General features: G+C 45.5%; 1 protein-coding gene across 1 annotated transcript; it reads left to right on the top strand.

Annotated features, from left to right (window-relative positions):
• The first annotated feature begins 5,952 nt into the window (after positions 1-5,952).
• Rbm34 (RNA binding motif protein 34) lies at positions 5,953-25,769 on the top strand. The gene is made up of 11 exons (XM_032887546.1): positions 5,953-6,012; positions 6,262-6,450; positions 7,081-7,214; positions 10,735-10,969; positions 12,277-12,336; positions 14,683-14,726; positions 20,200-20,283; positions 20,421-20,484; positions 22,162-22,201; positions 22,686-22,804; positions 23,922-25,769. The coding sequence occupies exons 1-11, from the start codon at positions 5,953-5,955 to the stop codon at positions 24,204-24,206; spliced, it is 1,314 nt and encodes a 437-aa protein (XP_032743437.1). The 3' UTR covers positions 24,207-25,769.
• The last annotated feature ends 37 nt before the right edge of the window (positions 25,770-25,806 follow it).

Here is a 25,806-nt window from a genome sequence, read left to right as displayed (position 1 = left end):
TCTAATGAGAGACTGTCAGCCTAGGAGAAGTCTGAAGGAAAAGAACTAATTGGAGCTGATCCTCCTGAGTACTGAAATTACAGGCATGTGCCAGCACGTCTGGGGTAGCAATTTAGTGCTATTTTTAAAATTAGTGTGGATTGGGATTGGAAAGATGGCTCAGTGGTTAAAAGCACTGGCTGCTCTTCCAGAAGACTGGGGTTCAATTCCCAGCACCCACGTGGCAGCTCACAACTATCTATAACTACAAGATCTGGCACCCTCAGACAAATATACAGCGAAAACACCAATGCACATAAAAGTAGAAATAAAAAAAGTATAGGTGGATTGAGAAAATTGAGAAAGCCTTTTCCCTGCTGTATAGCTTGCTTCTTCATAGATTACCACTAGGTGGCAGTCATGCCTTCCTAAATCAATACGAGGCTTACTAGACATTTGGGGAAACCATTAGCTTCAAGAACTTGAGGTCAAAATGATTAAGATTACTGGTTGAGAATAATGAGTGTGAATTATCACGCCAGCTGCATGAAAAAGATAAATTAAAAGGAAGACATGACTGCTCCCAAGGGGTTGAGGTGAAGGTTTATCAAAGAAATAAAGGATTAAACAGTCTAAGCTAGAGGCATCTGGAAGAGCCCTGAGTATATGAGGAGAGAGGGAACGAGGTGCAGCGGCCAAGAGGGCAAAAAAGCTGCGTAACCAGAATGGCTGGGTTATATAGGGAAGAGCAGCTGGGGGAAGGGCAACCCAGCTCCGAGGCTGGAGAAGTCTAGGGTAGGGGACAGGGTACGCCAGCCAGGAGAACCCTGAAACAGGAAGGGACCAAGGGATGGTGGGAGAACCTGCCAGCCAGCAACGGCTTTGTTATGTCAGTAGGCATCTCAGCCTTTTGTCCAGGGTTTGAGACTTAAGGCCAGTTTAGCGAGAAGTGGGCTGAACCTGTGGGTTCAGAATGGTAAAAAAGCAGTTGACATGATTGTACATTTGGGCTTTTACACCTCTGTCTTAAGAGCATACTTAGTTAATAGCAGGGTCCCAATAATATAGTTTTAAACATGGAAACAGAGATTTGGCCATATCTTTATAACTACAAGTTCTCTGGGAGACAAAATGGTTGGCACTCTGGCACGTCTTGGTGAGTATCACGTGCTTAGAACACGAGATTTTTGCATGGTTGTAAATTTAATACATTGACTAGCTGTGACCAGTTCCTTTCCCAGGTGGAAAAATTGTTCTCAACTGTCAGTCGATGTTTAGATAGCAATATATCATCATCATCATCATCATCATCATCATCATCATCATCATCATCATCATCATTATTATTAGCAGTCAGTGCTCTTAACTGCTGAGCCAACCTCTCCAGTCCGCAACGCAATATTAAACAATGAAAGATAAGCGAAGTGTTAATACCAGGTAATAATAGAGGATATGTTTTCCCAGATGAACACGACCCCAAAATTTTGGAGTTGAACCTTTAATTCTGACCTTAGTTGCTGTTTCTGAGTTCATCCCATTCCTACCCATTGTCTTCTTCCTTCGTAGCTATCTTTGCTTGGAGCAAAAGAAATGCAAATTCAATCTATGTAAGCTCCTTCACATAGTTATCCATTTGTTTGGTTCATGGTCTGTACCTAAAGGGTTTAGGGAGCTAGGAGTGTTGCTCAGTGTTAGAGAGTTTACCTGGTGGGCACAAGGATGGGAATTCAATCTCCGTCTGCACAAAAGAAATCTGGAGATGTAAAGATGGCTCAGTGGTTAAGGACACTGCCTGCTCTTTCAGAGATCATGGGTTCAATTCCCAGCACCCACCATTGTCTGTAACTCCAGCTCCAAAAGTTCTGACACTTGCCTTTACACAGATACACATGCAGGCAAAATACCAATGCACATAAAATAAGCACTCTCTCTCTCTCTCTCTCTCTCTCTCTCTCTCTCCCCCTCCTCTCTCTCTCTCTCTCACACACACACACACACACACACACACACACACACACACACAATGTGTTTTAAAAAGAGAGTGACAAGTGGCTTTATGCTGAACCATCTTGCCAGTGCTGTGCAGTCATTCTTTAATGGGACTCAGTCATTAGGCCAGCGTGAGCTGAATAGTTCAGGTTACTTAACTTTCATTTATTTGTTTCATCTAATAGATTTGTCTCCTTTGATTGGGCTGTAAAGGTCATTAAATGCTCACAAATATTCTTGGAAGGAAAGAATATTATAGTCTATTTAATGTTAGCATCTCCTTGAACACATTCACCAGAATACTATTTTTGTGAAAAAGTCTTTATGAAAAATATAGATAATGTAATGTCGAGAAATATTTCCTTCAAGAGGCAGACACGAGAGGCAGAGAGAGATATCTGAGTTCAATGATAGCCTGATCTATATTTCTGAGTTCCAAACCAGCTATGGATACACAGTTCCACCCTTTCCCACAAATGAACAAATAAGAACAAAACCAACAAAAAACAAAACAAACAAGAATGAATGAAAGACAGAAACTGTCATGCCCACATTGTAGGGACCTCCAAAGACCCCTGAGGAGCCAATTCTGAGGAAAATACACAAGGGTCTTTACTATGAGCTCAAGAGCAAGGGCTCTCACCGACACATTTGCAGCAGGTCAGAGGTGAGAGCCTTGAGTCTAGGGGTGCAGCCTATGTATTGTGGCTGCAGCAAGCTTGGGGGAATTTCCATACAGGTCAGTAAGTTAATACTTTTAAAACTGCATTTCTGGTGTAATCTATAGTAACTGAACATGGGGGCAAAAACACCTGACAAACAGAATGGCTAGGTTATCTGTTTTCTGCAGGATGTCTTAGGTTACCTATTTGTACTTTGACCTTGCTGTTGTAGTCTGACTGGGGGTTGAGGGGAGGGTTTGCCATAGGATGTTTGCTTAAATGGACTTTGTGGTTTTCCTCCTGGAATTGGAGTTTAGTCCCTGGTCAGGAGCTTCTCAAAAATGGAGCTGGTTGGGCTTTACAACACCGCCCCTCCCCCAACATGCACACACCACACAAGCAGATGCACACATGCACACATACACACACAAGAGGAAACAGTTCTTGTGCTGTTACTCATGGACATATCTTCTCCCTCCCTTTCTTTTCTTTTTCCTTCTTCTGTCCCCCACCTTTCTTTTTTCCTGCCTTAGTCAACCAAAACCCATCCACATTCCAGAAACAATGCTCCCCATCCCCACTCCACCTTCATTTGTCATCACTAAAGGCCCATATGACGTGTGTCATTAAAGGTTCATGTGTCATGTGTCACTAAAGCCAATGTGACAGGAGTCACTAAAGCAATGTGTTCCACCATCATCACTATTGTTGTGTATTTTCACTACACATTCTCCATGCCTCACTATAAAGCCCACACTGTGGCCTGTTCTCTCTCTTTTTACATCCCAGCTCAGAGGCACCCCCCCACACACACACACATCAAATCTCTTTTGTGAGGTCTGTTGTGTATGTGGTTTTGTGGATTCCCTCAGATTGTCAGGATACCCTTTGCTGCAAAACCCATTACAAACCTTTCCTTCTTTCTTCTCTCCTTTCCCTCTCCTTCCCTTCCCTTCCCTTCCCTTCCCTTCCCTACCCTTCTCCTTTCCTCTTTAAAGATATTGTTGTGGTCCTTGTCAGCTTTACAGGAAACTCTATTTTCCCAAATTGTGGTAGACAAAAGCCAGAGTTCCTCGGGAACCTGTGAAGCATGGTCCCCTCTACCAAAGACAGTTTTCCTTAATACTGGCAAAGATACAAATGGCTGTCTGTGGTACCTATTAGCATGCCCAAAGTACATGCTGGCCTCCAGACTCCCTGAAGTATTACCTGTTACAGAGTCCATGTTGGCATCCTTGATCCCTCCCCCTCCCTCACTGCCAACTTTTCTCAGCTCGGGATCTCCCCCTCCCCCAGCTTCCTGTCTTCCTGTCCCTTATACTGCTATCTGCTATGCTCTCTTTTGCGCTCTCTCTCTCTCTCTCTCTCTCTCTCTCTCTCTCTCTCTCTCTCTCTCCCTCCCTCTCTCTCTCTTTGGAAGAACCAGCCTGCCTCCATTTTAAGCCTAAAAGCTATCTTACAGTAAAGACAAACTATGATTAAACCCTTGTCTCTTGAGGATTGGGCTATGCCCCACCTGTAACCTTAACTACAAATGGTTCTGTACTGCCTATTCCAGGAGTGGCGATCACGTCTTTGCTTCAAAAGGTTTGCTTCACGTAGGATGACCACCTACGTGAAGTGGAAACTTCTGATTTCTTTGGAAAGTCGGTTATATCAAATGATGGCTTGCTGGGGCCCACCGGCGAAAAGGATGTTTTGCTAAAGCAGACATGTGAAAGGAAACGTGATGTTTAGACAAAATATAAACACAACTCAGCAAAATGGTAGACAATGCTGGGTAGTATGAATACACCTCACAGCTCTTAACTGGTCAACGTTTATTGTGACTTCATGGAGAGAAATGCAATGAAAAACTTCTGATGTTCTGGCCACTTCTTGCTGATTCTGAGGACTCAGGCTGATTGGCAGAGTGAACAAAACTTTCTGTTTCGGCTGGAGAGATGGCTCAGTGGTTAGGAGCACTGTTGCTCTTCCTGAGGTCCTGAGTTCAAATCCCAGTAACCACATGGTGGCTCACAACCATCTGTAATGAGATCTGATACCCTCGACTGGTGTGTCTGAAGTCAGCTACAGTGTACTTATGTATAATAAATCTTTTTTTTAAAAGTTTCTGGATATGCCAGCTGATTCAGACTCATGTAGTTTGGCTAAGACAGACTCACAAGGTTTTTTGCTGAGGCAAGAGCCATGGGAAGACACATAATCTTTAGAGGGGGTATAAGTAGGATTCGACATTTGGGGAGGGGCGGAGGGGGGGGGAAGAGCTGCACAGATAGCTTTGCAATGCTTCTCTAGTCTCTAGTCTTAGCTAATCTTCACTTCATTGAAGTGTCTATTCCCACCTCTGCAACCACACTGTAATCCCTACTGTTGCAGGATACTTGCTGCCCCCAGAGAATGTTTGGAGGGCTTGTACCTTGGACACCATGAATTTATGGCCTGGTTGTAAATACAACTGAGGATTTTTGTCTTCAACCAGCTAGCACCTCCAATCAGGTTAAAAGAGTGGCCTAGGTGTTACTAGGTTCTCTCCTTGACCTGGGACTGGCTAGAGGTCCTAGTGTAGGGGCCTCAGAAACATCAGAAGGATTCAAGATGGCCCATTACTGAAAGAGAGGATTGAGAGGCCTAGGCTGATTCCATGACAGACTTCAAATTGGCAGTTAAGGGGACTAGGCCTAAACACTGGGCAAGCCCTGGCAAGTCAACTACTAACAGAAAAATCCCCAGGCTCTAGCCTTCATGCCCAGGTAATGGAAGGTCCCAGCCACTTGGCCTGAAGCAAGGAGAATGGGTCAGCTGCAGTTTCCAGACTTCCTCAGTAAAATCCCAGACCTTCACAGAAAGTTTCCAGCCCCGACATCCCGGTAATGGAATATCCGTAGAGATGGACCCAACAGATTAACATAGAAGTCACCTATCCCAGAATTCCCTAATGCGCTTTAATCAGGCCTGCAAGCTCACTTGGGTGTTGGTAAACGGGGAGACCCCCGCATGCTGGGCTTCTGTAGAATAAAACGCTCTTTGCGCTTACATACTATTGAAGTCCGGGGTATCATTCTTTGGCGAATCATGGAAACTTAAAAGTTTTGGAAGCCAGGAGCTCGAGGCAATCCAGCTACTTCGAGCCCCAAATGGTGGGATTAAAGGTCTAAGCCACCATGTCAGGCTTTGGCTGACCCTCGTGCCTACGTTAGGCCTCAGCTACTCGTAAGACTTGGTGCACTCCCTAGCCTAGGTTTCCCTTACAAGTCGGCGGACTAGAGCGAACGCCCTCGTAAACGCCCAGTTCCTCAGCTCCGCCTGTATTAGGCCGAGCATGACTCCTGCCCAGCCGCGGTCTGCACAGAGAGGAAGAGGCGTGGTCATGAGCGGAAGAGTCCGGCCCTAGAATAGAAGTAGTCGGAACCCAGAGGCAGCCGGAACCTGGAACCAGAGGGAACGCAGGACTAACCGGATCCCGGAAGTACGGACTCATTACTTCCGTTCCGGAAGATTAGTTTTAAGCATGGCTTTGGGAGGGGAGGGACGACGCAAGAGAAAGAAGGGCCAGGAGCGGAGGTGAGTGGCGGGCGGCGTTGCTGTGGAAGGGGTGTTGGTGAGTGGCGTGGCGTGGCGTGGCTGAGAGTGTGCCTGTGTTTGCAGACAGAGCTCTGAAGACGGCGTGGGGAATGCAGCCACCGATTACCTGGTGGGACAGGTCGCCGACAGCTTGCGGGGCGGCACGCGCCCCCCTGGAGGAGGGACGGGGCGGCTGGCAGCTCTCTTCAGCACCCCGGAGACTTTGGCTCCCCCTGTCTTTGTGCCTGTGCCCCAGGTGAGTCTCCGGGCTGCTCCCTGAGTATCCCCTTTAGAGACAGATTTAGAGGGTAATTCGCCTGACACAGTAGCTGTCTGGCCCTAGAGCTGGGCTAACACTTGATCCTCAGCCGATTTGATTGAAAGGGTCTCCTGTAGACCATATATGCGCCATATTTCTGTTATGTATCCGAGGGTGATCTTAAACTTCTGATCATCCTCCAGCTGCTCGAGTGCTGACATTACAGAGTTCCTCCACCATATTCAACTTTACTTTTTTGTTTTGAGACGTGGTCTCACTTGTTGCCCAGGCTTAGCGTACATGGAAGCCTGGATTGTATATTCCTACTAAAGCTTTGCACTGAGTAGCTGGTGCTATATACAGGCTTAGTGTGACCAAACCCATCCAATTTGCTCGCCTGACTAATATTCTGCTTCTCTCTGTAACCAGTGAAGAAGTATCCATGTAGAAAGGCATCGCAGTATTGCTCAGAGACTTGGAGATGGGGACTTTGCTATGTAGTTCTGGTTCCTCCTGCCTCTGTGTCCTGAATGCTGGAATTGCAGGCATATGCAACAACAGCATTTTAGGGTCAGACTTTTTTTTTTTAAGTTTGAGGTTTTAAATATGGTTTCGAACTTTTGAAAGGAAACATCTAAAAAAAGAAAACCTGATGATGAAGAAGAAACTGTGGCCCACATTAAAAAGCCAGCTTTGCAAGAGCCTGCAAGAAAAGTGAAAGTGAAGAAACTCTCCGATGCAGACAAGAGGCTGGCAAACAGGTTGGTGGAATTCTCCTTCTTGCTGTATTAAATACTTCAAGCATTTTTTATATTAAAAAAAATTAATGTTTGGGGGCTAGAGAGATGGCTCAGTGGTTAAGGGCACTGACTGTTCTTCTAGAGGTCCTGAGTTCAATTCCCAGCAACACATGGTGGCTCACAACCATCTGTAATGGGATCCGGTGCCCTCTTCTGGTGTGTCTGGAGACAGCTACAGTGTATTTATAAATGAATAAATCTTAAAAAAAAAAAAAAAAAAGAATGAGGAACACTGACTAGATAAGTAGTAGACCTGTCTGGATACTAACTCATATATCCTGTAAAAGAAATTTTAAGTTATGAAGGAAATTTGACTACTGCAAAAAACCAAATTCGTATTTGACAGACAGGCTGAAACACTTGCCATAAACCACGAGGTGACTTTCAACTTGCAGGGAACAAGCCATCTCTCCAGCCCCAGTGTTCCTCATTTTTTTTTTTTTTTTTTTTTTCCGGAGCTGGGGACCGAATCCAGGGCCTTGCGCATGCTAGGCAAGCGCTCTACCACTGAGCTAAATCCCCAACCCTGTTCCTCATTTTTTTCCTGGGATTTCTTGTGTCCCAGTTGGGCCTTGAATTCACTGTGCAACCTAAGCTGAATTTCAGCTTCCACAAACCCTTGGTTCTTAATTCCTTTTCACTCCTTCAAACCTATTTTCTTTCCCAGTTTTTTTACACTCTCCTCTTTCAGAAGACCTTTAACAGTCATCACGTTTGTGTCTGTATGTGTGTCAGTGCGCTCCTGTCACGGTGGCCTGTGACATGGGGACCAACTCCCAGAGTCCATTCCCTGTCTCTCCGATGTCTGGTCCCAGAGTCAGGCTGAGGTCATCCAGCTGCACAGCAGATGCCTTTACCTGCTGAGCCATTGCACTAATTCCCCACCACCCTCACACATGTCCTGAGGACTTCGTGCTGCTCACACTTGGCGACTGCTTTCTCGAAGCTTCACGTTCCAAGGGATCTTTCTGTTCCCTTGTTTCTTTGTTTTGTTTCTGAATTAAGATGAACACCTTTCCTGAGCTTGCTCTTAGGAAACAGCTTCTTCTCAGAGTTCTTGTCAGTTGCCTCACAGCTGTTCTTTGTGAGCACTGCCATGTGTGTCCACCCTGATTGCTAGACCTGCTCAGTCTTCTTGACTGGCCGAATCTGCACCTGTGCATTGCTCGCCTTAAGACAATGCTTCATGAGGCTCTGTACCTCACACTCGGTGGGGTGTTTTCCTGGCACACAGAAAGCCCTTGTCTAAACCACGCATGGTAACACATAACTGCAGTCCCAGCACTTGGAAGGTGACAGTAATGGGATCAGACATTCAGAGTTATCCTATGTTATGTAGTGAGTTTGAGGCCAGCCTAGGTTTCACGAGACCCTTCCTTAAAACAAAAACCAAAGAGCAAAATAAAAATGCTTCAAACTGAAACCTCCTGCCTTGGTGGCACTTCACTTCTGGGTCGTTGCCTAAGCCAGAGACTCAGGAGTTATCCCGTGCTCGCCCCTTCACACATGGCTACCCAGCTGCTAAGTCCTGAAGCCGTTGTCTGTCTGTCTGTATGTCTGTCTGTCTTTCTCTCTCTCTTTCTTTCTTTCTTTCTTTCTTTTTTCTTTCAGAGAAGACAGTCTAATTGTATTTCTCTAAGCCAGTCTGTTACTCCTGAATTTAAGATCCCCTGCCTTAGCATCTCAAGTCCAGCCACTATTCTTTAGTTCTCTTTAGTCTGCCTTCTTTCTATCTTCGTCCTGTTCTAGCCTGCTTTTTCTTGTGTTGTCATGACAATCTTTCCCGTTCGTGATTATACATCTTGTTCCTTTCCTGTTTTCTCAGTTACATGATTGACTTGGGCCTGCCTGTCTGCCTGTGTGCCTGCCCGCCCTCCTTACCTGCTTCCTGCCCTCCCTCTTCTTTCCTCCCCCCTCCCTCCCTCCTATCTTCCCTTCCTTTCTGTGTTGCTGGATATTGAGCAAACAAAAATACATGCTGGGCAAAGTGCCTTGCTGAGCTATGTCCCTGGACGCAAATTAGTTTTTGAAGTACAGCCTGACTGTGTGGCACAGGTTTGCTTCCAGTGCCCAAGTGGTTTCTCGTAGGTAGTTCCTGTGGTTTCCTGTCTTCCAAAGGAAACAGTTAAATGCTTCTGCATAACTGGTCAGTCTCAACTGGGCCCCAGCATTCCTCTTTTCCTTGCCAGCTCCATTAGGTATTGGAGTGAACAGATCATTGTACTTGGGCTCTTAGTGGAAGAGCAGTAGTAGTATTTATTAAAGACTGTGACACACACTGCTGTCTTCTTTGAGAAGCCTTTCTTGGTCTTCATGGTTCTGTACCGTTATCCTAGCCATTGCTATGTAGTGCCTGCCTCTGTAATGCACTGCTGAAAGGCTTTAAGGGACCCAGTGGGAACCCAGTGAGTCATTGCATGGCTCCTGCTGCCCCTTCTTTTCTCTCATCTTGAGACCCCTGTCTAGTTCTCTTGTCAGTGTGACATCAGACCCGGGTGTCCCTGTGCACTGGTACCATCTGTTGTAGTTTTCATTTCAGAGCTTACTGAATGGACAGTATCACCACAAGACACCTTAAGACCAAATCCCAGCACAAAGGAGATTTATTTGCCCTAGAGGGAAAAAAGGCAGGGAATAAGGGACAAAGACATGAAATAGAAGCTGAGAGAGAAGGGAAAGGGAATAGGGGGTGGCATTTGGCCCTTTGGGGGGTTAGGGGTAAAGGAAGGCAATGACCACAAAGGATTGCCTCTAGATACAAAGAGGAGACAAAAGCGGCCCATAGGCAAATGGCAGTTTATGAAGGTAAAAGGGGAAACCCGTGTTAGGGTTGGGTGTTTAATTTTGGTTAGGATTGTTAATTAGGGCAACCAATGGGGGCTTTTGATTGCTGGACCTTGGTAGTCAGCCTCGGGAGGAAGAAGTGGCCAAATAAGGAAATAGCCCTGGGTTAGCTTTAGGAATGTAATCGAATAGTTTTTAGCAAGGGGAAGGGGGAAGCCTGTCTAAGCCGTATCCTGCTCGGTGGGCTAGAATCCCTTCATTTCCTTTAGTCAGCAGCACCTCAATGAGACCGAGCTCTCTGAGTAAGGACTCTCGTTTTCTCAATTGACAGGTACTGTTTTCAGACTGTTCGGTGGGCATAGAAACCTCTCTAGGTCTTAGAGAGTGTTTAGTGTCCAGGGACTACGGCAGAGAATGATAATAAACTGGGCACCAGCAGAACGTGAAGTAGACCTTGAAGAGCTTATGTGGCTTTCCTTTAGAACTCCTGTGCTGCTGCTGCTGCCTGGTTTTTAGTATGTCATCAAATATTCCTTAAACTCTCGAGTACAGAATGTGTTTTCTAAGGTACCAGACTGCAGAAGCCAGCAGGAGGTGTTTGCAGTGAGGAGGTGGGACTGGTTTGTCAAATTCTGGGCTTTTTGTTTGTTGCTTTGTTTTTGACTCCTCCTTTCTTTGGTTGTTCCTTAAAAACTAGGGAAAGTGCGCTGGCGAATGCTGATTTAGAAGAGATTCGTCAAGGCCAAGGGCAGGGAAGGAGAAGGTCTCAGTCTCGGGGTAAAGTGACTGATGGAGAAGCCCTGGATGTTGCCCTCAGCCTCAATGAGGATGGGCGCCAAAGAACAAAAGTCCCACTCAACCCCGAAGAGGAGCGGTTAAAAAATGAGAGGACTGTGTTTGTTGGTAATTTGCCTGTCACGTGTAATAAGAAGGTGAGTGGGAGGGGGTAGAATAAAGCCAGGGAAGCTATTGACTAAGCTCATAGTCCATAACTAACTCATTGCTATAGCTGTAGTCACAGGCTTAATCTGGGCTGTGTGTGTGTGTGTGTGTGTGTGTGTGTGTGTGTGTGTGTGTGTGTGTGTGTGTGTGTGTGTGTGTGAGAGAGAGAGAGAGAGAGAGAGAGAGAGAATGTGCATGCCCGATCTCTCTCTCTCTCTCTCTCTCTCTCTCTCTCTCTCTCTCTCTCTCTCTCTCTCTCTCTCTTTCCCCATGAAATTGCCAAAAGTCATCATCTTCTGGCCCCCAGAACAGTAAGAGAGGGTTAAAGGCCAAAGGTCATCAGCCTTTGTCCTTTGTCCTATGCTGTGTCCTACCTCAGTACCTGACCCTGTCTCCTCCACCCCATGCTGAGAACCAGACTCAGGTCCCATTCCAGAGTGAGAAGTGCCCGTAGCAGCTGAGCCCTTTCTCCGTTGTGCTGTTGAGTCTTCACTCTGGTATTTAACTCGTGGAGCTCCTTCTCCCTCCGCCCCCTCAGTACTAGGATGAAGGACCTTGCCCAGGTGTTTTTGTCAGTTTGCTGTCATCTCCCTATGAGTCTCCTTATGTACCCCAGGCTATCCTGGACATCTCAGTCATCCTGCCTCGCTGCCTGCCTGTGTACATTTTACTGTTGGTTATTGATTTCCTTTTAGGTCATAAGAGCTCAGAGGAGAGAAGTGTGATGTTGTTCTGTAAAAATAGTCTCACAGCAAATGGCTTTTTAATTAGAATTAGTTGTAGAAATCACTGTTTTACCTGTAAATACATGTATGTTCTACACATCTTGAGATAGTTCAATCAGACAGCTAGAGAATTTCTCTGTGGAACAGCATCCTTAAAAGGCACTGTGGTTTAAGCCGGTGTGAAAAGATCAGGGAATATGTGCAACATACAAGTCTAACTGACCTCTATTTAATTCTCATAGGTTATAAACACTGAAACATACAGCTACCCGCAGCTCATGCATGGACACTAATGTGAATAGTATTTTTCTTCTTCCCAAGTTTCTGTAAAATCTTTCGTCTGTCCAGCTGAGCAGTCACATGTTATTTCTGACATGTTCTTTGGGTTTTAGACACTGGATGTAAACACTTCATCTTATTTTCTCTGCTTCCTGTTTTTAGTGCTGGGATAACAGGTGTACACTACTTGTCCTTGGCTCTGGAATGTTCTTAAAATAAAGTCACATCATTTCTTTTGTGACACAGATGTTCAGTGTGTTGGCTAACATGCATTTGTATGTTGTTTCTTTTAGAAGCTGAAGTCGTTTTTTAAAGAGTATGGACAAGTAGAATCCGTACGATTTCGTTCTGTGGTAAGTGTCCTCTCCCACTGAAAACTGCATAATGTCACTGTGCTTTGTCAATCCGTCAGACCTACCGGCCCTTGGTGCCAGCGTCCACTGCTGAGTCAGCACTGCATGGGTGCACACAGTACAGTGACGTCTGGTACCAAGGCTGGCCCTGGGGTTTGGTGGGCAGGCAGGTGACTGTGCTGTCAGCGTAGGTAGGGGCTGTGGGCAGGAGAGGAGTGTGACTGCAGCAGCCGTGCTTAGGCACCGAAAGAGGGCTTGGGATCTGATTCCATTCTCAAGCAGCTATGCTAATGCTCAGAGGATGAATACCAGGAAGGTGTATGTTTCTGTTCTTGTTTCTTTTGAGACAGAATCTCACTATGTAAATAGACTGGGCTGGGCTAGAATTCACAGAAATCTATTCCTTCTGCTTCTGCTCCCTGGGAGCTGGAACTAAAGGTGTGTGACATCACACCCAGCAGCCTGTTTTTCAAAGTTCCTTTGAGTGTAGTGTGCAGTGTTTCAGGGTGCACACGTGGGGCTTCCCTTGTTTGATTGCTCTCTCTTACATGACTCTCTAAGGGCTTCTCAGGGCTGAGCGCATCGATCAGTCGTAGAATGCTTGCCTAGGGTTTGTCGTTTCTCAATCCCCACACCCGTGAGGGTTGGGCTAGATGGCTCTGTGTTGCCACCTGCCTTGTGCATCCCTGGAATCACCAACTAACTCCTGCAGGCTCTCCCTGAACGTTACCAAGTGTCCTGTGGGAAAAAGGACGACTTCTTTAAAAGTAGACATTTTCTAAGATCTTGACAGTTCTCATTATTTGTGTCAGCATGCCTGTTCCCCACCATTACACCAATTTAACTGTCCTGAGCTCCACTTCTCAGTGTGAAGCTCTTACCTGACCTCACCGGGCGTCTTGGCCCACACCCATGGTGCAGGATGCCTGCAGGATGTGGCTTTCCAGTGTTAGCTCCTTGGCTCTTGCCTGTTACTTGCTCTGCTTGCTTTTCACATCGAGGCTTTTCACAGTTGAGTCACTTCGTTCTTTTCTCCTTGGTCTATATTTACTCATGGCTTCTTTTAAAAAAAATTTGTTCTTATTGAGAACTCTTAAAGATTTTAAGATTTTTATGTGTATCAGTGTGTATTTCGCCTGCAATTGTCATATGCATGCAGTGCTCCTGGGGGCCAGAAGAGGGCCTCAGATCCCCTGGAACTGATTGGAGTTAGACAGCTGGGGGAGACCAGCCTGGTCTTGTAGGAAAGTAGCCCATTGTCTTCATTGCTGAGCCATCTCTCCATATCTTATTACTTCTTGTTAGCAGAGCTGACTCTACCATGGTTCCTCCCTTCAATCTCCTCTCATTTGTACTGCACCCCATGGCTCCAGGGGTGTGTGTGTGTGTGTGTGTGTGTGTGTGTGTGTGTGTGTGTGGTAGCCCTGTGCGTTCTTGAGCCTCATCTTGCAGCACAGCACTTACTTACTACCCTGAACTGAAGCCATGTGTTTTGTTGGCTGTGTGGCCCTTCCCACAGCTGCTGCTTTGTCACTTTGGCTTTTCTCTGTGCTGCTAGTACACCGTGCCCTTGGTTCTGTTGGAGTGTGTTCCATAGGTCCAAGATCAAGATCGTCCTGATCTTTATGCTGCATCCATGGCTAGCCTGGGCTACAAAAGTTCTGTCTAAAACAAATAAAGACACTACTAATTTTAGGACCCACTGGGATATATAATCTCTTAGATGCAAATGAACTATTTCCTTATTACAAGTTTAGACATTTTAGGTTTGTAAATGATACTCCCATACATGTTTACTTTATAAAATTGTTTTTCTCGACTCTTCATTGTCTTGGAATCATCCTGTAGTCTGTGCCCCTTGTCTGTACTTGTTCCTTGGTTGTTGAGAGAGGCTGTTGAGTGTGATGTTGTCTGTGGAATTCCTTGTATCTTAATTCTCCTGCTCCCCTCCCCATTACTGTTTTGTAGTAGGGCTTCCTGTAGCCTTGGACTCAAACTCACCTATAGCTGAGGGTGACCACATTCTCAACAATTGCTGGGATTGTGGGATTATAGGTGTGTACCTCCACTCCTGGCTCTCAGAGTCCTTTTCACAAGCGTTGAGGTAGCTGTTTCTGATTTGATTGCCCTACAATGTTTTGAGTTACACGAGTTACATGTGGTTAGAATATTTTGGCTTCTAAAATGTGACTTATGTGGCTGGGAGTGTGGCAGAGATAGACCACGTTGGCATGTGCGGAGCCCTGAAATCAGTCTCCAGCACTGAGAAAGGGGGAAGAATGAAAATGCTAACCAACTGGGAAATGAGTCATTCAAATGTTTAATGTCTCTTTTTCTTCTTAAAAGATGCCAGCAGAGGGGACACTATCCAAGAAGTTGGCTGCGATAAAGTAAGCTCATACAAGATTCTTTTCTCTTTGAGACCATCCGAGTGTTGTGTCGTGTACACCTGAGATGGCTCAGTGCTCATAAAGAGCGCTGGGAAGTACTGAGGCCACTTTCCACTCCAGTTCTGGCTGCTGTCTCACAGAGTTGTTCACCTGGTTATAGTCACACATTTTATAGAGACAGCAGGTTTTATTTTATAAAAGTTATTATTTTTTGGACAAGGACAGCCTGGCAGGTGGCGGTGGTCTTTGTGGCTAAAGTTAACTGGGCATCCACCTGTGCAGCAGGCCTGTTTCTGCATGAGGGGTTGCTATCATTCGCTCTGGTCATTTTTGAGTTGGTTTTTTTTTTGGCTTGGCAGGGATGAAGTTAGATATCTGTGATGAAAGATGGAAGATAAAGATGTTTGTTTCTCTCCTCGTCTTTTTTTTTTTTTTTTTTCTTGCCATGGGAGACTTTGTTTAGGTGTTTTGTTGTCTTTAGAAGTGTAATTTACCTTGGGGTTGAGGATTTAGCTCAGTGGTAGAGCGCTTGCCTAGCAACTGCAAAGCCCTGGGTTCGGTCCCCAGCTCTGAAAAAAAGGAAAAAAAAAAGTGTAATTTACCTTAAGTAAAATTTTGCACAATTGAGATGTACAACTTTAGTAGTCTCTTTTGCTATTTTGGGGATTGAACTCAGGACTTTAGTATATACTAGGTGACTGTTCTCTTGGTGAACTATACCCCCACCCCTAACCCCCTTATTTTTATTTTATTTTATTTATTTATTTACTTATTTTTGAGACATGGTCTTATGTAGCCCTGGCGGGCTGACCTAGAACACACAGAGATCTGCCTGCCTGTGCCTTCCAAGTGCACAGATTAAAGGTGTACACTACCACGCCCAGCCAACCCTTAGAGTTCTGAGACAATTTTGCTATGTATTAAGGTCTGTGGGACTCCTAATTCTTCTATTTGTTTCCTGACTGCTGGGCATGTACAGGACACCACTGCCTCTGGCCACCTTCAGGATGGCCACAGTCTGCATCCTGAGTGAGTGCGTCCCTCCTCCTCTGTCCTTAGGGAGCCACTCAGCTCCCTCGTGCCTCTCAGTGACATGTGCTGCTATGCTACGTGAGCAGAGTCCCCACCCTTCTCCAGTGTCTTGCGTTCTTGATTCTGGGATGGGATGTGGGGCCTGTTTTATGCTGAGCACACACTGCCTCTGATTTCCTCAGCATGGTTCTGAGCCCTGTGCTCTGTGCACTGGTGTCTGTTCTCTGTCCACACCGTTGAGCTGTGTGGAGTTAGCAGGGCTTGGTTGCTCACTAGCCCTCAGTTCTGGTGGTTTCAGTTTTTATCTTTCATGCATGACGGACCACAAACATTTGTGCATAGTTTATATCTGAGAAAGGATGGCTGCACCTTATAGTAGGTGTGTTTTAGCTTCCTAAAAAATAGGCACCCACCACCCCTTCCATTTGCATGGTTTACATTCCCTCAGCAGTAGGTGAGAACACCACATGTTCATGTCCTCACCAGCACTGGGTGCTGCCAGTCACTCAGTGTTAGCCTTTCTAAAGTGGCAAGCACTGATTATGTACCCACAGATATTATGGGTATCTGCATGTTTGGTGTTGGTAAAAGCTTCACCTACTTTGTACTGTCTTTTTCTTCTTGTTTCTAAGAGAGAGTGAAAGAGAGAAGTAGAGAGAGAAACAGAGACAGACAGAGAGACCAGGTTGGGAAAAACTACATATTCTGCATACAAAAGCTTTGGGTGCTGGGCTTTTGTTTTTGTTTTGGATTTATTTATTTTTATTTTATGTTTGTTAGTGTTGCCCACATGCGTGTCTGTGTGAGGGTGCCAGATATTTTGGAACTGGAGTCTCAGACAGTTGTGAGTTACCATGGGGAATAGAATGCAAGTCCTCTAAGGGAACAGTCAGTGTTTAACCACTGACCCATGTGGCTCGTCCCTGCTTTGGTGTTAAAAACATGAAATTTCACAGTTTTAGGGATCCAGTATGTAGTGCTCCACCTGCTGGTGAGCCTGTGGTGTAGTGGGAAACACAAGCACAAGGCTCTTCCATGTCCTGGCCTAGTCTCAGCCAGGTAGGCTCAGATCCGTCAAGATCTGTGGTCAACCAGGCTTCCCACCCCAACCCTGCTTTAATGTGTGTGTGTGTGTGGGGGGGACATGCATGTGCTGCAGTGTGCTTGTAGGAGTTGGTTCTCCACCACCTTGTGGGTTCTAGAGGATCAAACTCAAGCTGTCAGTCACGGTGGTGGACATTTTTGCTCATTGGGCCATCTTGTAGACTAGGCTCAGCCTTTTTGTCTCTGATGGGTCTTCAAGTTCCATACTGTCTTGCTGACAAGACGTTCCCTTTCCTTTTCTTCTAGCCCTGGACTCTTGTTTCTGCCTAAGTGACAGACTGCCTGTCCTCCATAGCATCGTCACTTTCCCCTTGGTGTGGAGGAGGATCCAGGTGGGGCTTGGGTACTCTTCCCCAGCCTGCTGTTACCCTAGTTGTGCTCGGGGGCCCCTGCCTACTCTCCATCTTCCTGTGGATGGTGGTTCAGATCAGAGTATACCCAATGCATGGTCCCCGCTCCAGCCTCTGTCACCACTAGGGTTCTGACTGACATTCAACTATGCTGTCACTATCTCTCTGGAGTGTGGAGCCTGTCCCAGGCTTTTTCCTCTAAGACTCCTGTTCTCTGATGGCTTCTGCCAAAGTTTTGATGCTATAGATTAGCTGAGAGACAGGGGAGATGCTCTTTCTGGCTTCTGTATCTCCAATCTCGGTTTCTTCATTTATAAAGCAGAACCCATGTTAGGTGTGAGGTTGGATGACACGTGTGAAATGTCTGTTTAGTGCTTGACAGCATCCGCATCTAATAAATCACAGCTCTCTTCTCAGTAGAAAATGGGCAGACTGTGCACAGGAAATCACAGAGACTTTGGCAGCAGCATAGGCTCAAACTGTAGCTGTAAGGGCTCTCATTGCTCAGAGGGGAAGTAGACATGAGCCCCCATCCCTACCCCAGAAGCTGCCTGCAACTGTCAGCTGCTCACACAGAAAAACTTTGTTTTCTCCAGTGACGTCTCACTGGGTGTAACAGGCCCTGTGCCCTGGAGGAGATGGCTAACTCGCTCACTCCATGTGCTTTTTGAAGTTTTGTTTTTTGTTTGTTTTTTTTTTTGTGTGTGTGTCTCATATTGTTTTGTTTGGGCATTTTTTACCATGTTGGTTTTTTGCTTATATATTATAGTTTCTGATTTTGTGTTTTTATGAGTATATGTGTATATGTGTGCACGCACACAAATTTCTCAGGCTTATTTTTCTTGTGGTTGTTTATTTGCCTGTTTTCTAAAGAGAGAGGAGGATGTGGGAGAAGATGAGGGAGGGGAAACTAATCAGAATATATTATATGAAAAAAAAAATCAGCCTTTAGAGATAGGGTTTCTCTGTGTCACAGCCCTGGCTGTCCCGAAACTCACTTTGTATCCAGGCTGGCCTCCAACTCACAGAGATCCACCTGCCTCTGCTTCCCAGTGCTGGGATTAAAGGTGTGCACCGCCAACCCTGGTTTGAAAAGTAGTCTTGTTTTGTGTTTTAGGAAAGACGGTGAGTGGCATAGTGTGCTGCAGTGTGCCTGGTGCCTGTGCTGTGCGCAGTGCCTGGCACTCTTACTGGTTCTCTTCCCAGTGGTGCTCATTTGTGTGTTGGCCTCTTTGTTACTTCAGCAGAGGCTAACATCTTTAGCCAAGGACCACTCTGTTTCCTTCATGATTTATTTATTTTTATTTTTTATGCATACGATTGTTTTGCTCGCATGTGTATGTCCACCATGTGCTTGGTGTTTGAGGAGAAAAGGATCTCACATCCCTGGAACTGGAATTAACAGGTGGTTGTGAACTGCCCCGAGGGTGCTGGGAACTGACCCAGTTCAGGAAGAACAAGTGCTCTTAACCACTGAGCCATCTCTCCAGCCCCAAGTCTGTTTACCATTAATATTACTATTTTCTGCTGACTCACATTCATTACCCTTGAGCAGCACCATTGGCCATAATCAATAGAGGTGAAAAGCTTAGCCTGTGGAGATGGCTCAGGCAGTTGAGTGTTTATCTTGCAAGCATGAGGACCTAAACTTGATTTCCTGGAAGGCTTGTTTTTAATAAAAGCGGGGCATAATGCTTGGCATACTCGTAGTACCAGTGCTGGAGAGGTGAGACGGGTAGAGCCCTGGCACCCAGTGGCCAGCCAGTCTAGCCTGTATGGTGAGACCTAGGCCAATGAGAAACCCCATCTTAAAAACTTAGTAGTGCCTGCAGGATGGCCCAGCACGGAGCATTGTCTGCTGCTAAGCTCCATTACATTGGTTCAATCCCTGGAACTCCAGTGGTGGGAGGAAAGGATTACTTCCCATGAGTTGTCCTCTGCTTACACATGAGTGTGCACGTCACCCTTACCTACAACTACAACAGTGTCTATACACAAAAATGGCAGACAGCAAAGCCTAGGCCTGGGATGTATTGTAGGTCAGGTGACTTGACAGAGAGAGGAGGGAATGGACAGATGAGTATGATGTGTGAGAGTAGGGAGGGCTGTATTGTAAGGGGAAAGCTGTACACAAGGGAGTAGGGGTGGTGATGGCCATCAGAAGGAAGGGTGGGCCCTTGGGTGGTAACCTGCCAGAGCTTAGGCTCCTGTGTGCTGAGCTATTTGTGGATGTGCACTTGTTATGCATGTCTCTTGCTGTGAGAAGAATTTTGCTAGGTGCAGAGTTGGAGCCAGGATGGCATTTCTAATCCTTCTATTGTTCTGTTCTGGGCTGTCACACGTGGGAGTCCTGCTCTTACCACTCCCTCACAGTGATGATGCCAGAGTGTGGGCTTTCTGTTCTTTTGGCTGCCTTTTTATGTCTCTGTTCTTTTTCAAATTACTCGATCTTTACTTAAATGTGGAACATTCACTCTGCAAGTCCTGCCTTATATTGATTGTAGAAAACAAAACTAGAGTTTTTCCCTTGAGTTTGAGGTTAGCAACTTTTTTAAAAAATTTTTTCTTGTTTTAAAGTTTATTTTTATGTACGTTGATGTTTTTCTTTTTAAAGATTTATTTATTGATTCTATATATATATGAGTGCTCTATCTGCATGCATACCTGCATGTCAGAAGCAGGCATCAGATCCCATTATAGATGGTTGTGAGCCACCATGGGTTGCTGGGAATTGAACCCAGAACCTGTGGGAAAATAGCCTATGCTCTTAACAGCTGAGCCATCTCTCCAGCCCATACATTGGTGTTTTGACTACATGTATGCCTAACTGTGTGAGGACGTTGGATATCCTGGAACAAGAGTAACAGACAGACATGTGCTACTATGTGGGTATTGGGAATTGAACCCAGTACTCTGGAAAAGCAGTCAGTGCTCTTAACCACTGAGCACTTTTACATGATCCTTTTTTTCTTATGTTTTCTCTGTAGACGTAAATTTCATCCTGACCAGAAAAGCATCAATGCGTACGTAGTGTTTAAGGAAGAGAGCGCTGCTGCAAAGGCGCTGCAGAGGTAATGGTGTCTGGGCTGGATGCATTACTGTCCTCTGCCCTGTAGAGATGGGTTCATTATTTGGCTCAATGACAGCAAATGTTGCCGTAACTAAGTGCCCATTTTCAGTAGTCATCTCCCCTTGTCTTTATAACTAGAAATGGGGCCCAGATTGCAGAAGGATTTCGTATTCGAGTTGATCTGGCATCTGAAACCGCCTCTGTGAGTAGAATGTGATTTGTTGAAAGATCTTAATTCGACAGCTACATAGGGTAGCTCGTGCCTGTAATCCACGCACCAGGAGGGTGAGACAGAAGGAGCAACAGGAACTACAGGCCCACCTGGATGGCTTGTGAGACCATTTTCCAAAGAAAACAGGCCAGCAACAAAAAGATCTTAAGAGCCTGTGGGAAGGTGGAACCAAGGGTGTGAGCAGGAGAAAGAGCCTTTGTTCTTTAGGGCCACAGTGTTGGTGCCATCACAAACAGGTCACTTTCTATTTGATGATGACCTTGGGATGTTAGAGAAAGTACGAGATCTGCAGGTCTAGCACCTTCCTTTAATAGACTGAAGTCAGCAGTTGTTACTTGGATTATGCAGGTAGCTCATACCTGTGTCAGTGCTGCGGAAACAGAGGTAGGAGAATCACACATTTCAGGACACTGCGTAATACAGCGAGAACCTGTTTAGGAACCAAAAGTTGTTATTTGTTAGAGGTAAGGAGCTCAGTCTGAAGACTCTGTACTCGGCAGGGAGCATGCAAAGGTACAGTTGTGGCTCTGTTTTATGGTAAATGCTGTCATAAGCACGGGATGCTTCATCCATTTAGGAATGGGGCACTGGGGACAGGTCAACAAGAAAGAACAAGGAGGGTTTCCTGGAGAAGAGATTTCCTATGAGAGGTTTACCTGGGCAGGAAGACATTTTCATAGGCAATATCTGTGAGGTGTATACACTGAGGGCAGAAACCTGACTTCCTCGGGGAATGGCAAGAGCTTGGTGTTGCTAACGGTGTAAGGGGGCACAGCATGCTGTTGGGTGGATAGGTTAGCAAGCAAACCATGAAGCCTGCTTTGCCTCACTTTATGTGGTCTGCACTTTGTCCAGGAGCGGATTCAGTACAGCAGCAATGTGACCAGATTGCACAGCACATGACAGCTGTGTCTTCAGACAACAAAGGATTGCGGACTCAGTCTGCAGACGTGTGCTTCTCTGAGTGTCAGGGCTACTCAGCAGTCAGAGCAGAACCTACCACAGAGGGTCAGCAGGCTGTGCTGCTCGGGCCATGCCCACCTGCCACCTGTGTCTGTCAATGAAGTTAGCTGCACACAACCACACATTTGTTTTTGTTTGTTAAGCAGTTCGTACAGCAGGATGAGAAGTTGCAATGGAGACCAATTGGCCCTTAGACCAAACCTCAGTAGCTCCCGACCTTCCGACTGCTGTTATCCTTTAATACAGTTCATCATGTTGTGGTGCCTCCAACCATAAAGTTGTTTTCCTTGCTACTTCCTAACTGTAATCTTTCTGCTGTTAGGAATGGTAATGTAAATATCTGTTTTCCAATGGTCTGCAGCAACCCCTGTGAAATGGTCATTTGACACACCCCACTACCCACAGGCTGAGAACCCCTGCCTTAGAGTTCAAGTGTTTGCTGATTAGCTCTTCATAGGCAAAACTTCCCAGTAGCGGGCCTTCCCTAAGACCCACCCTGAGTGCCGCCATGATGAAGTCTCTCCTCTGCTCCTACCATGCAGAGGGAAGATAAGAAACAGATGTGGGCAGGTGTATGATCACGTGTGCAGGTGGATGGCTACAGGCAGGGGGTGCAGAGGGCAGCGTTAGCAGTGTAGGATATTTCTGTTTCTAATGCACTTACTGTTTTTATTCTTGTTTCAGAGGGACAAGAGATCAGTATTTGTGGGAAATCTTCCTTACAGTAAGTTTATTTAAACAAACCAAGTATAACTGTTGCTACAGCGTTGGCTGCCTCAGGGAATTAGAAAGGGCTGGGCTTGTTGCTCGGTAGCAGAGCTCCTCTCTGGTGTCTGTGACATCAGCGCCCTCAGCGCCCTCAGCGCCAGAACCCACACAAACAAACGAGTAGTCTAACACTAGCTTATGACTAGTTTTAAGAAGCATGTTGTAAGCTGGAGGGTGGTGGCGCACATCTTCAGTGCCATACTTTGGGAAGCAGAGGCGGGCAAATCTCCGAGTTCAAGGCCAGCCTGGTCTACAGAGTGAGTTCTGGAATAGCCAGGGCTACCCAGAAACCCTGACTTGGGGGAAAAAAGCAGCAGCATGTGGTCCTGGTGTGTGATGGACGCTGTGTACATGGGGCTTTGCTCAGCTCAGTGCTGTGAAACCTCTGCAGCTTAAGGTGAGTCTGCTGTTCACCTTCGGGTGCCTGGATTTGTTTGTAGGAGTGGAAGAGCCTGCTTTGGAGGAGCACTTTCTGGACTGTGGGAGCATTGTGGCAGTGAGGATCGTGAGAAACCCACTCACAGGAGTCGGCAGAGGGTTCGGCTATGTGCTCTTTGAGGTATGGGAGACTAATGTGGGGATGCTCTTTGAAATGCTGGGGTGAGGTTGGCACTGCTATGCCATCTTTGTGGTATTGCTGTCACTTAAATTCCTGGTTTCTGACTTAGGGAAGCTAAATCCATCGCCACACATGGCTGTGGCTACAACTCCTTGTTTGTACGTGCTGACAGTACTACGTTATAGTCTAGGTGTTGGGTGTTAGAGGGACTAAAACTGGGATTTTACCTTCTGTAAGAAGGAGCAGATCCTCACTGTTCACTCTGACTGTTAATCAGGGCTCCCTAACACTCCTAAGCAGAAAAGAACATAACCTACTACTTAGTGACACTTAGATTTATTTTTATTGTTTTAACATGGCTGTGTGTGGGCTGTGTGTGGATATGACATGAGAATGTACATGCCCCTACCAGAGATGTGGGTTCCCTGTGAGCTGGAGTTACACGTGGTACGAGCCACTGAGCTTGGGTACCCAGAACTCTACTTCTCTGTAAGAACAGAATGTACTCTTAACTCCTGAGCGAGACATCTGTCTGGCATTCGGGGTCTCTGCCTCTTGATAAGCATTGCCAGGAAAGTTTAAGACTCTTAGGTGAGTGAGGTTTGTGTTGCTATAGTACACTGATCCTGTTACTGTGTCCTTCGTTACTCACCTCTTTTGAGAAGCTTGTAGGGTTCTTTCAATAATCTCCTTAACATTTAAAATAGTATTAATGGTTCTGTGTTGGACTAGAATGGGATTTTGGACTCAAGTAGAACCCTCTAGTCTCTAGTCCCACATCTCAGGGACTGTAGAAGAGTTTCCTGCCTTCCACTTAGAACAGGAATTTAAAGAAAGTTGGATTTTGAGCTGTTTACTATTTTAAAGAAACAACATAGGATGAAAAGTGAGCCTTTGGTTGTGATGGTGAGCATTTGGTGAAGCAGCTTGAGTGCCACCTGTAACCGTGAGTGGAGCATGAGCAGGAAGGGGCTCAAGCAAAGGCTGCCCAGACTCTCAGGATCTGAGCTCCAGGGCATAGACTAGGAGGACTTCTGTGTGAGAGCTTGAAGACTGACCTTATCGGTCTCGTTACATAGGAGTTTCTGGTGGAAATCAATGTTTCTTCTTATTACAGAACACAGATGCTGTTCATCTTGCTTTGAAGTTAAATAATTCTGAGCTAATGGGAAGAAAACTGAGAGTCATGCGTTCTGTTAATAAAGAAAAACTGAAACAACAGAATTCAAATCCAAGCGTGAAGAAAGATGGCAGTAAATCTAAGCAGAGACTTAATTTTACTTCTAAAGAAGGAAAATCCCATTCTAAGAATGCATTTATTGGAGAAAAGGCAGTTCTCATGAAAAAGAAGAAAGGACAAAAGAAAAAAGGACAAACGAAGAAACCGAGGAAACAGAAGTAGTAACAGACTCTGTCCCCTTCCTTTCTGTGGTGAAACCTTGCAATGAGTGTCTGGGTTTTTTATGGATTGTGAGGAAAATGTGGAGACTTCCACAATGTCTATTTTTTTACTAAATTCATGCTATATGTAAGGCCTCTCTGAAGCATTGTTCTTAGAAATGTATTTAAAGAAAAATAATAAACATTAATACTCTGTGTTTAGGCCAGGCGTTCAAATGGTTACTGCGGGGATACTGATCCTGGGTGTAGTCATGGCCCCTAAGAAGGACTTGTGAGCTGTTTATAACACACATTCTTCACCTCTCATTTTTCTTTCTCTTGAAATTATAGTGGAGATGTACATTTCTATCTTATTCCATACATCTAATAATTGCTAACCAGTAAGACTGCTAATAGAAGTGGGACTGGCTTCTAATACGTAGCCAGTGACTACAGGGGTCATTGATTTGCTTGGCTATAAAGGGAAATGTGATGCTTAAGTTAGTATCACTCAGAATGAAACAGCTGTCCCTGATAGTTTAAAGACAGCATCTAATGAATTATGTTAATTAAACTGCAAACTTTTAAGCTGAATGACAGCACAACATGCTGCTGCATTCCCTAAGTTCCAGACACTGATCTTACCAAGAGGGGGGACAGGGGAATCCAAAGCTGATTCAGGCAGGCAGAGTCCAGTAAGTACACACACTCCTTGGTGCATCGGGTCAACCCTCAATCAGCCCCCTCGTGGTGGTGACAGGAAGGAGACCCGAATGGCTGTAACAAGCAGTTTTTATACTTTCAGAGATACAGGTAACATCAGCAAGTTTATAGTTCAAACTTATATGACATGCATTCGAGCTCTATCTGGGAACAGAGGATCAGGTGACTATCAGTCAGTACTTTCTATGGATTTTCAAGAATGTCCCTGTTCCTGAGAACTGTGGGTGGAGAATGGAACTTGGCCTAGCCTTGACTTGAGGCGGTGGGGGTGAAACTGGTGAAAGCCCTTAGGGTCCTCATAACCTATCTACTTTCTTCCAGGCCAAGCCTCCTAATAGCTCTTATGCTTCAGTAAGAACTAGGGTCCTTCATGTAGAAAACCTAATGAGGTGTTTAAAACAGCCCTAGGGACTGGAGAGATGGCTTCTTGGTTAAGAGCATGCACTGCTCTTCAGAGAGTACTTAAGTTCAATTCCTAGCACCCATGTCAAGCAGTTCACAACTGTTTGTAACTTGAGCTCCTGGGTCCAACTCCTCTGGCCTCTTGCACTCACCAATATAACCTACACACATATGTACATATACTGAGAAATGACTCCTGTGAGTGAGTGGATTAAAGCATAGGTTATATACATGCATACATGTAATTTTATTATTAAATACATGTATGATGTGAATGCAGGTATATGTGGAATTCAGAAAACAAGTTCTCTCATTCCACAGCATGTACTTTTACTCACCGAGCCTTCTCACTGGCCCCAGATATTTTGGAATTTGCTACTGTGTAATTGTTGAAATTTCTACTTTGGAATGTATGTGCTGCTATGGTTGTGTAAATCATTAAAAAACTATATTTTGTAGAGAATTTTCCAAAGATGCTTTGTGTAATTTTTTGCTAC

Source organism: Rattus rattus, chromosome 17, assembly GCF_011064425.1.
Source record: "Rattus rattus isolate New Zealand chromosome 17, Rrattus_CSIRO_v1, whole genome shotgun sequence".
In the NCBI taxonomy this organism is placed as follows: Eukaryota; Metazoa; Chordata; class Mammalia; order Rodentia; family Muridae; genus Rattus; species Rattus rattus.
Note: the sequence above shows the minus strand (reverse complement) of the source record. Positions and strands in the feature narration are given on the sequence as shown.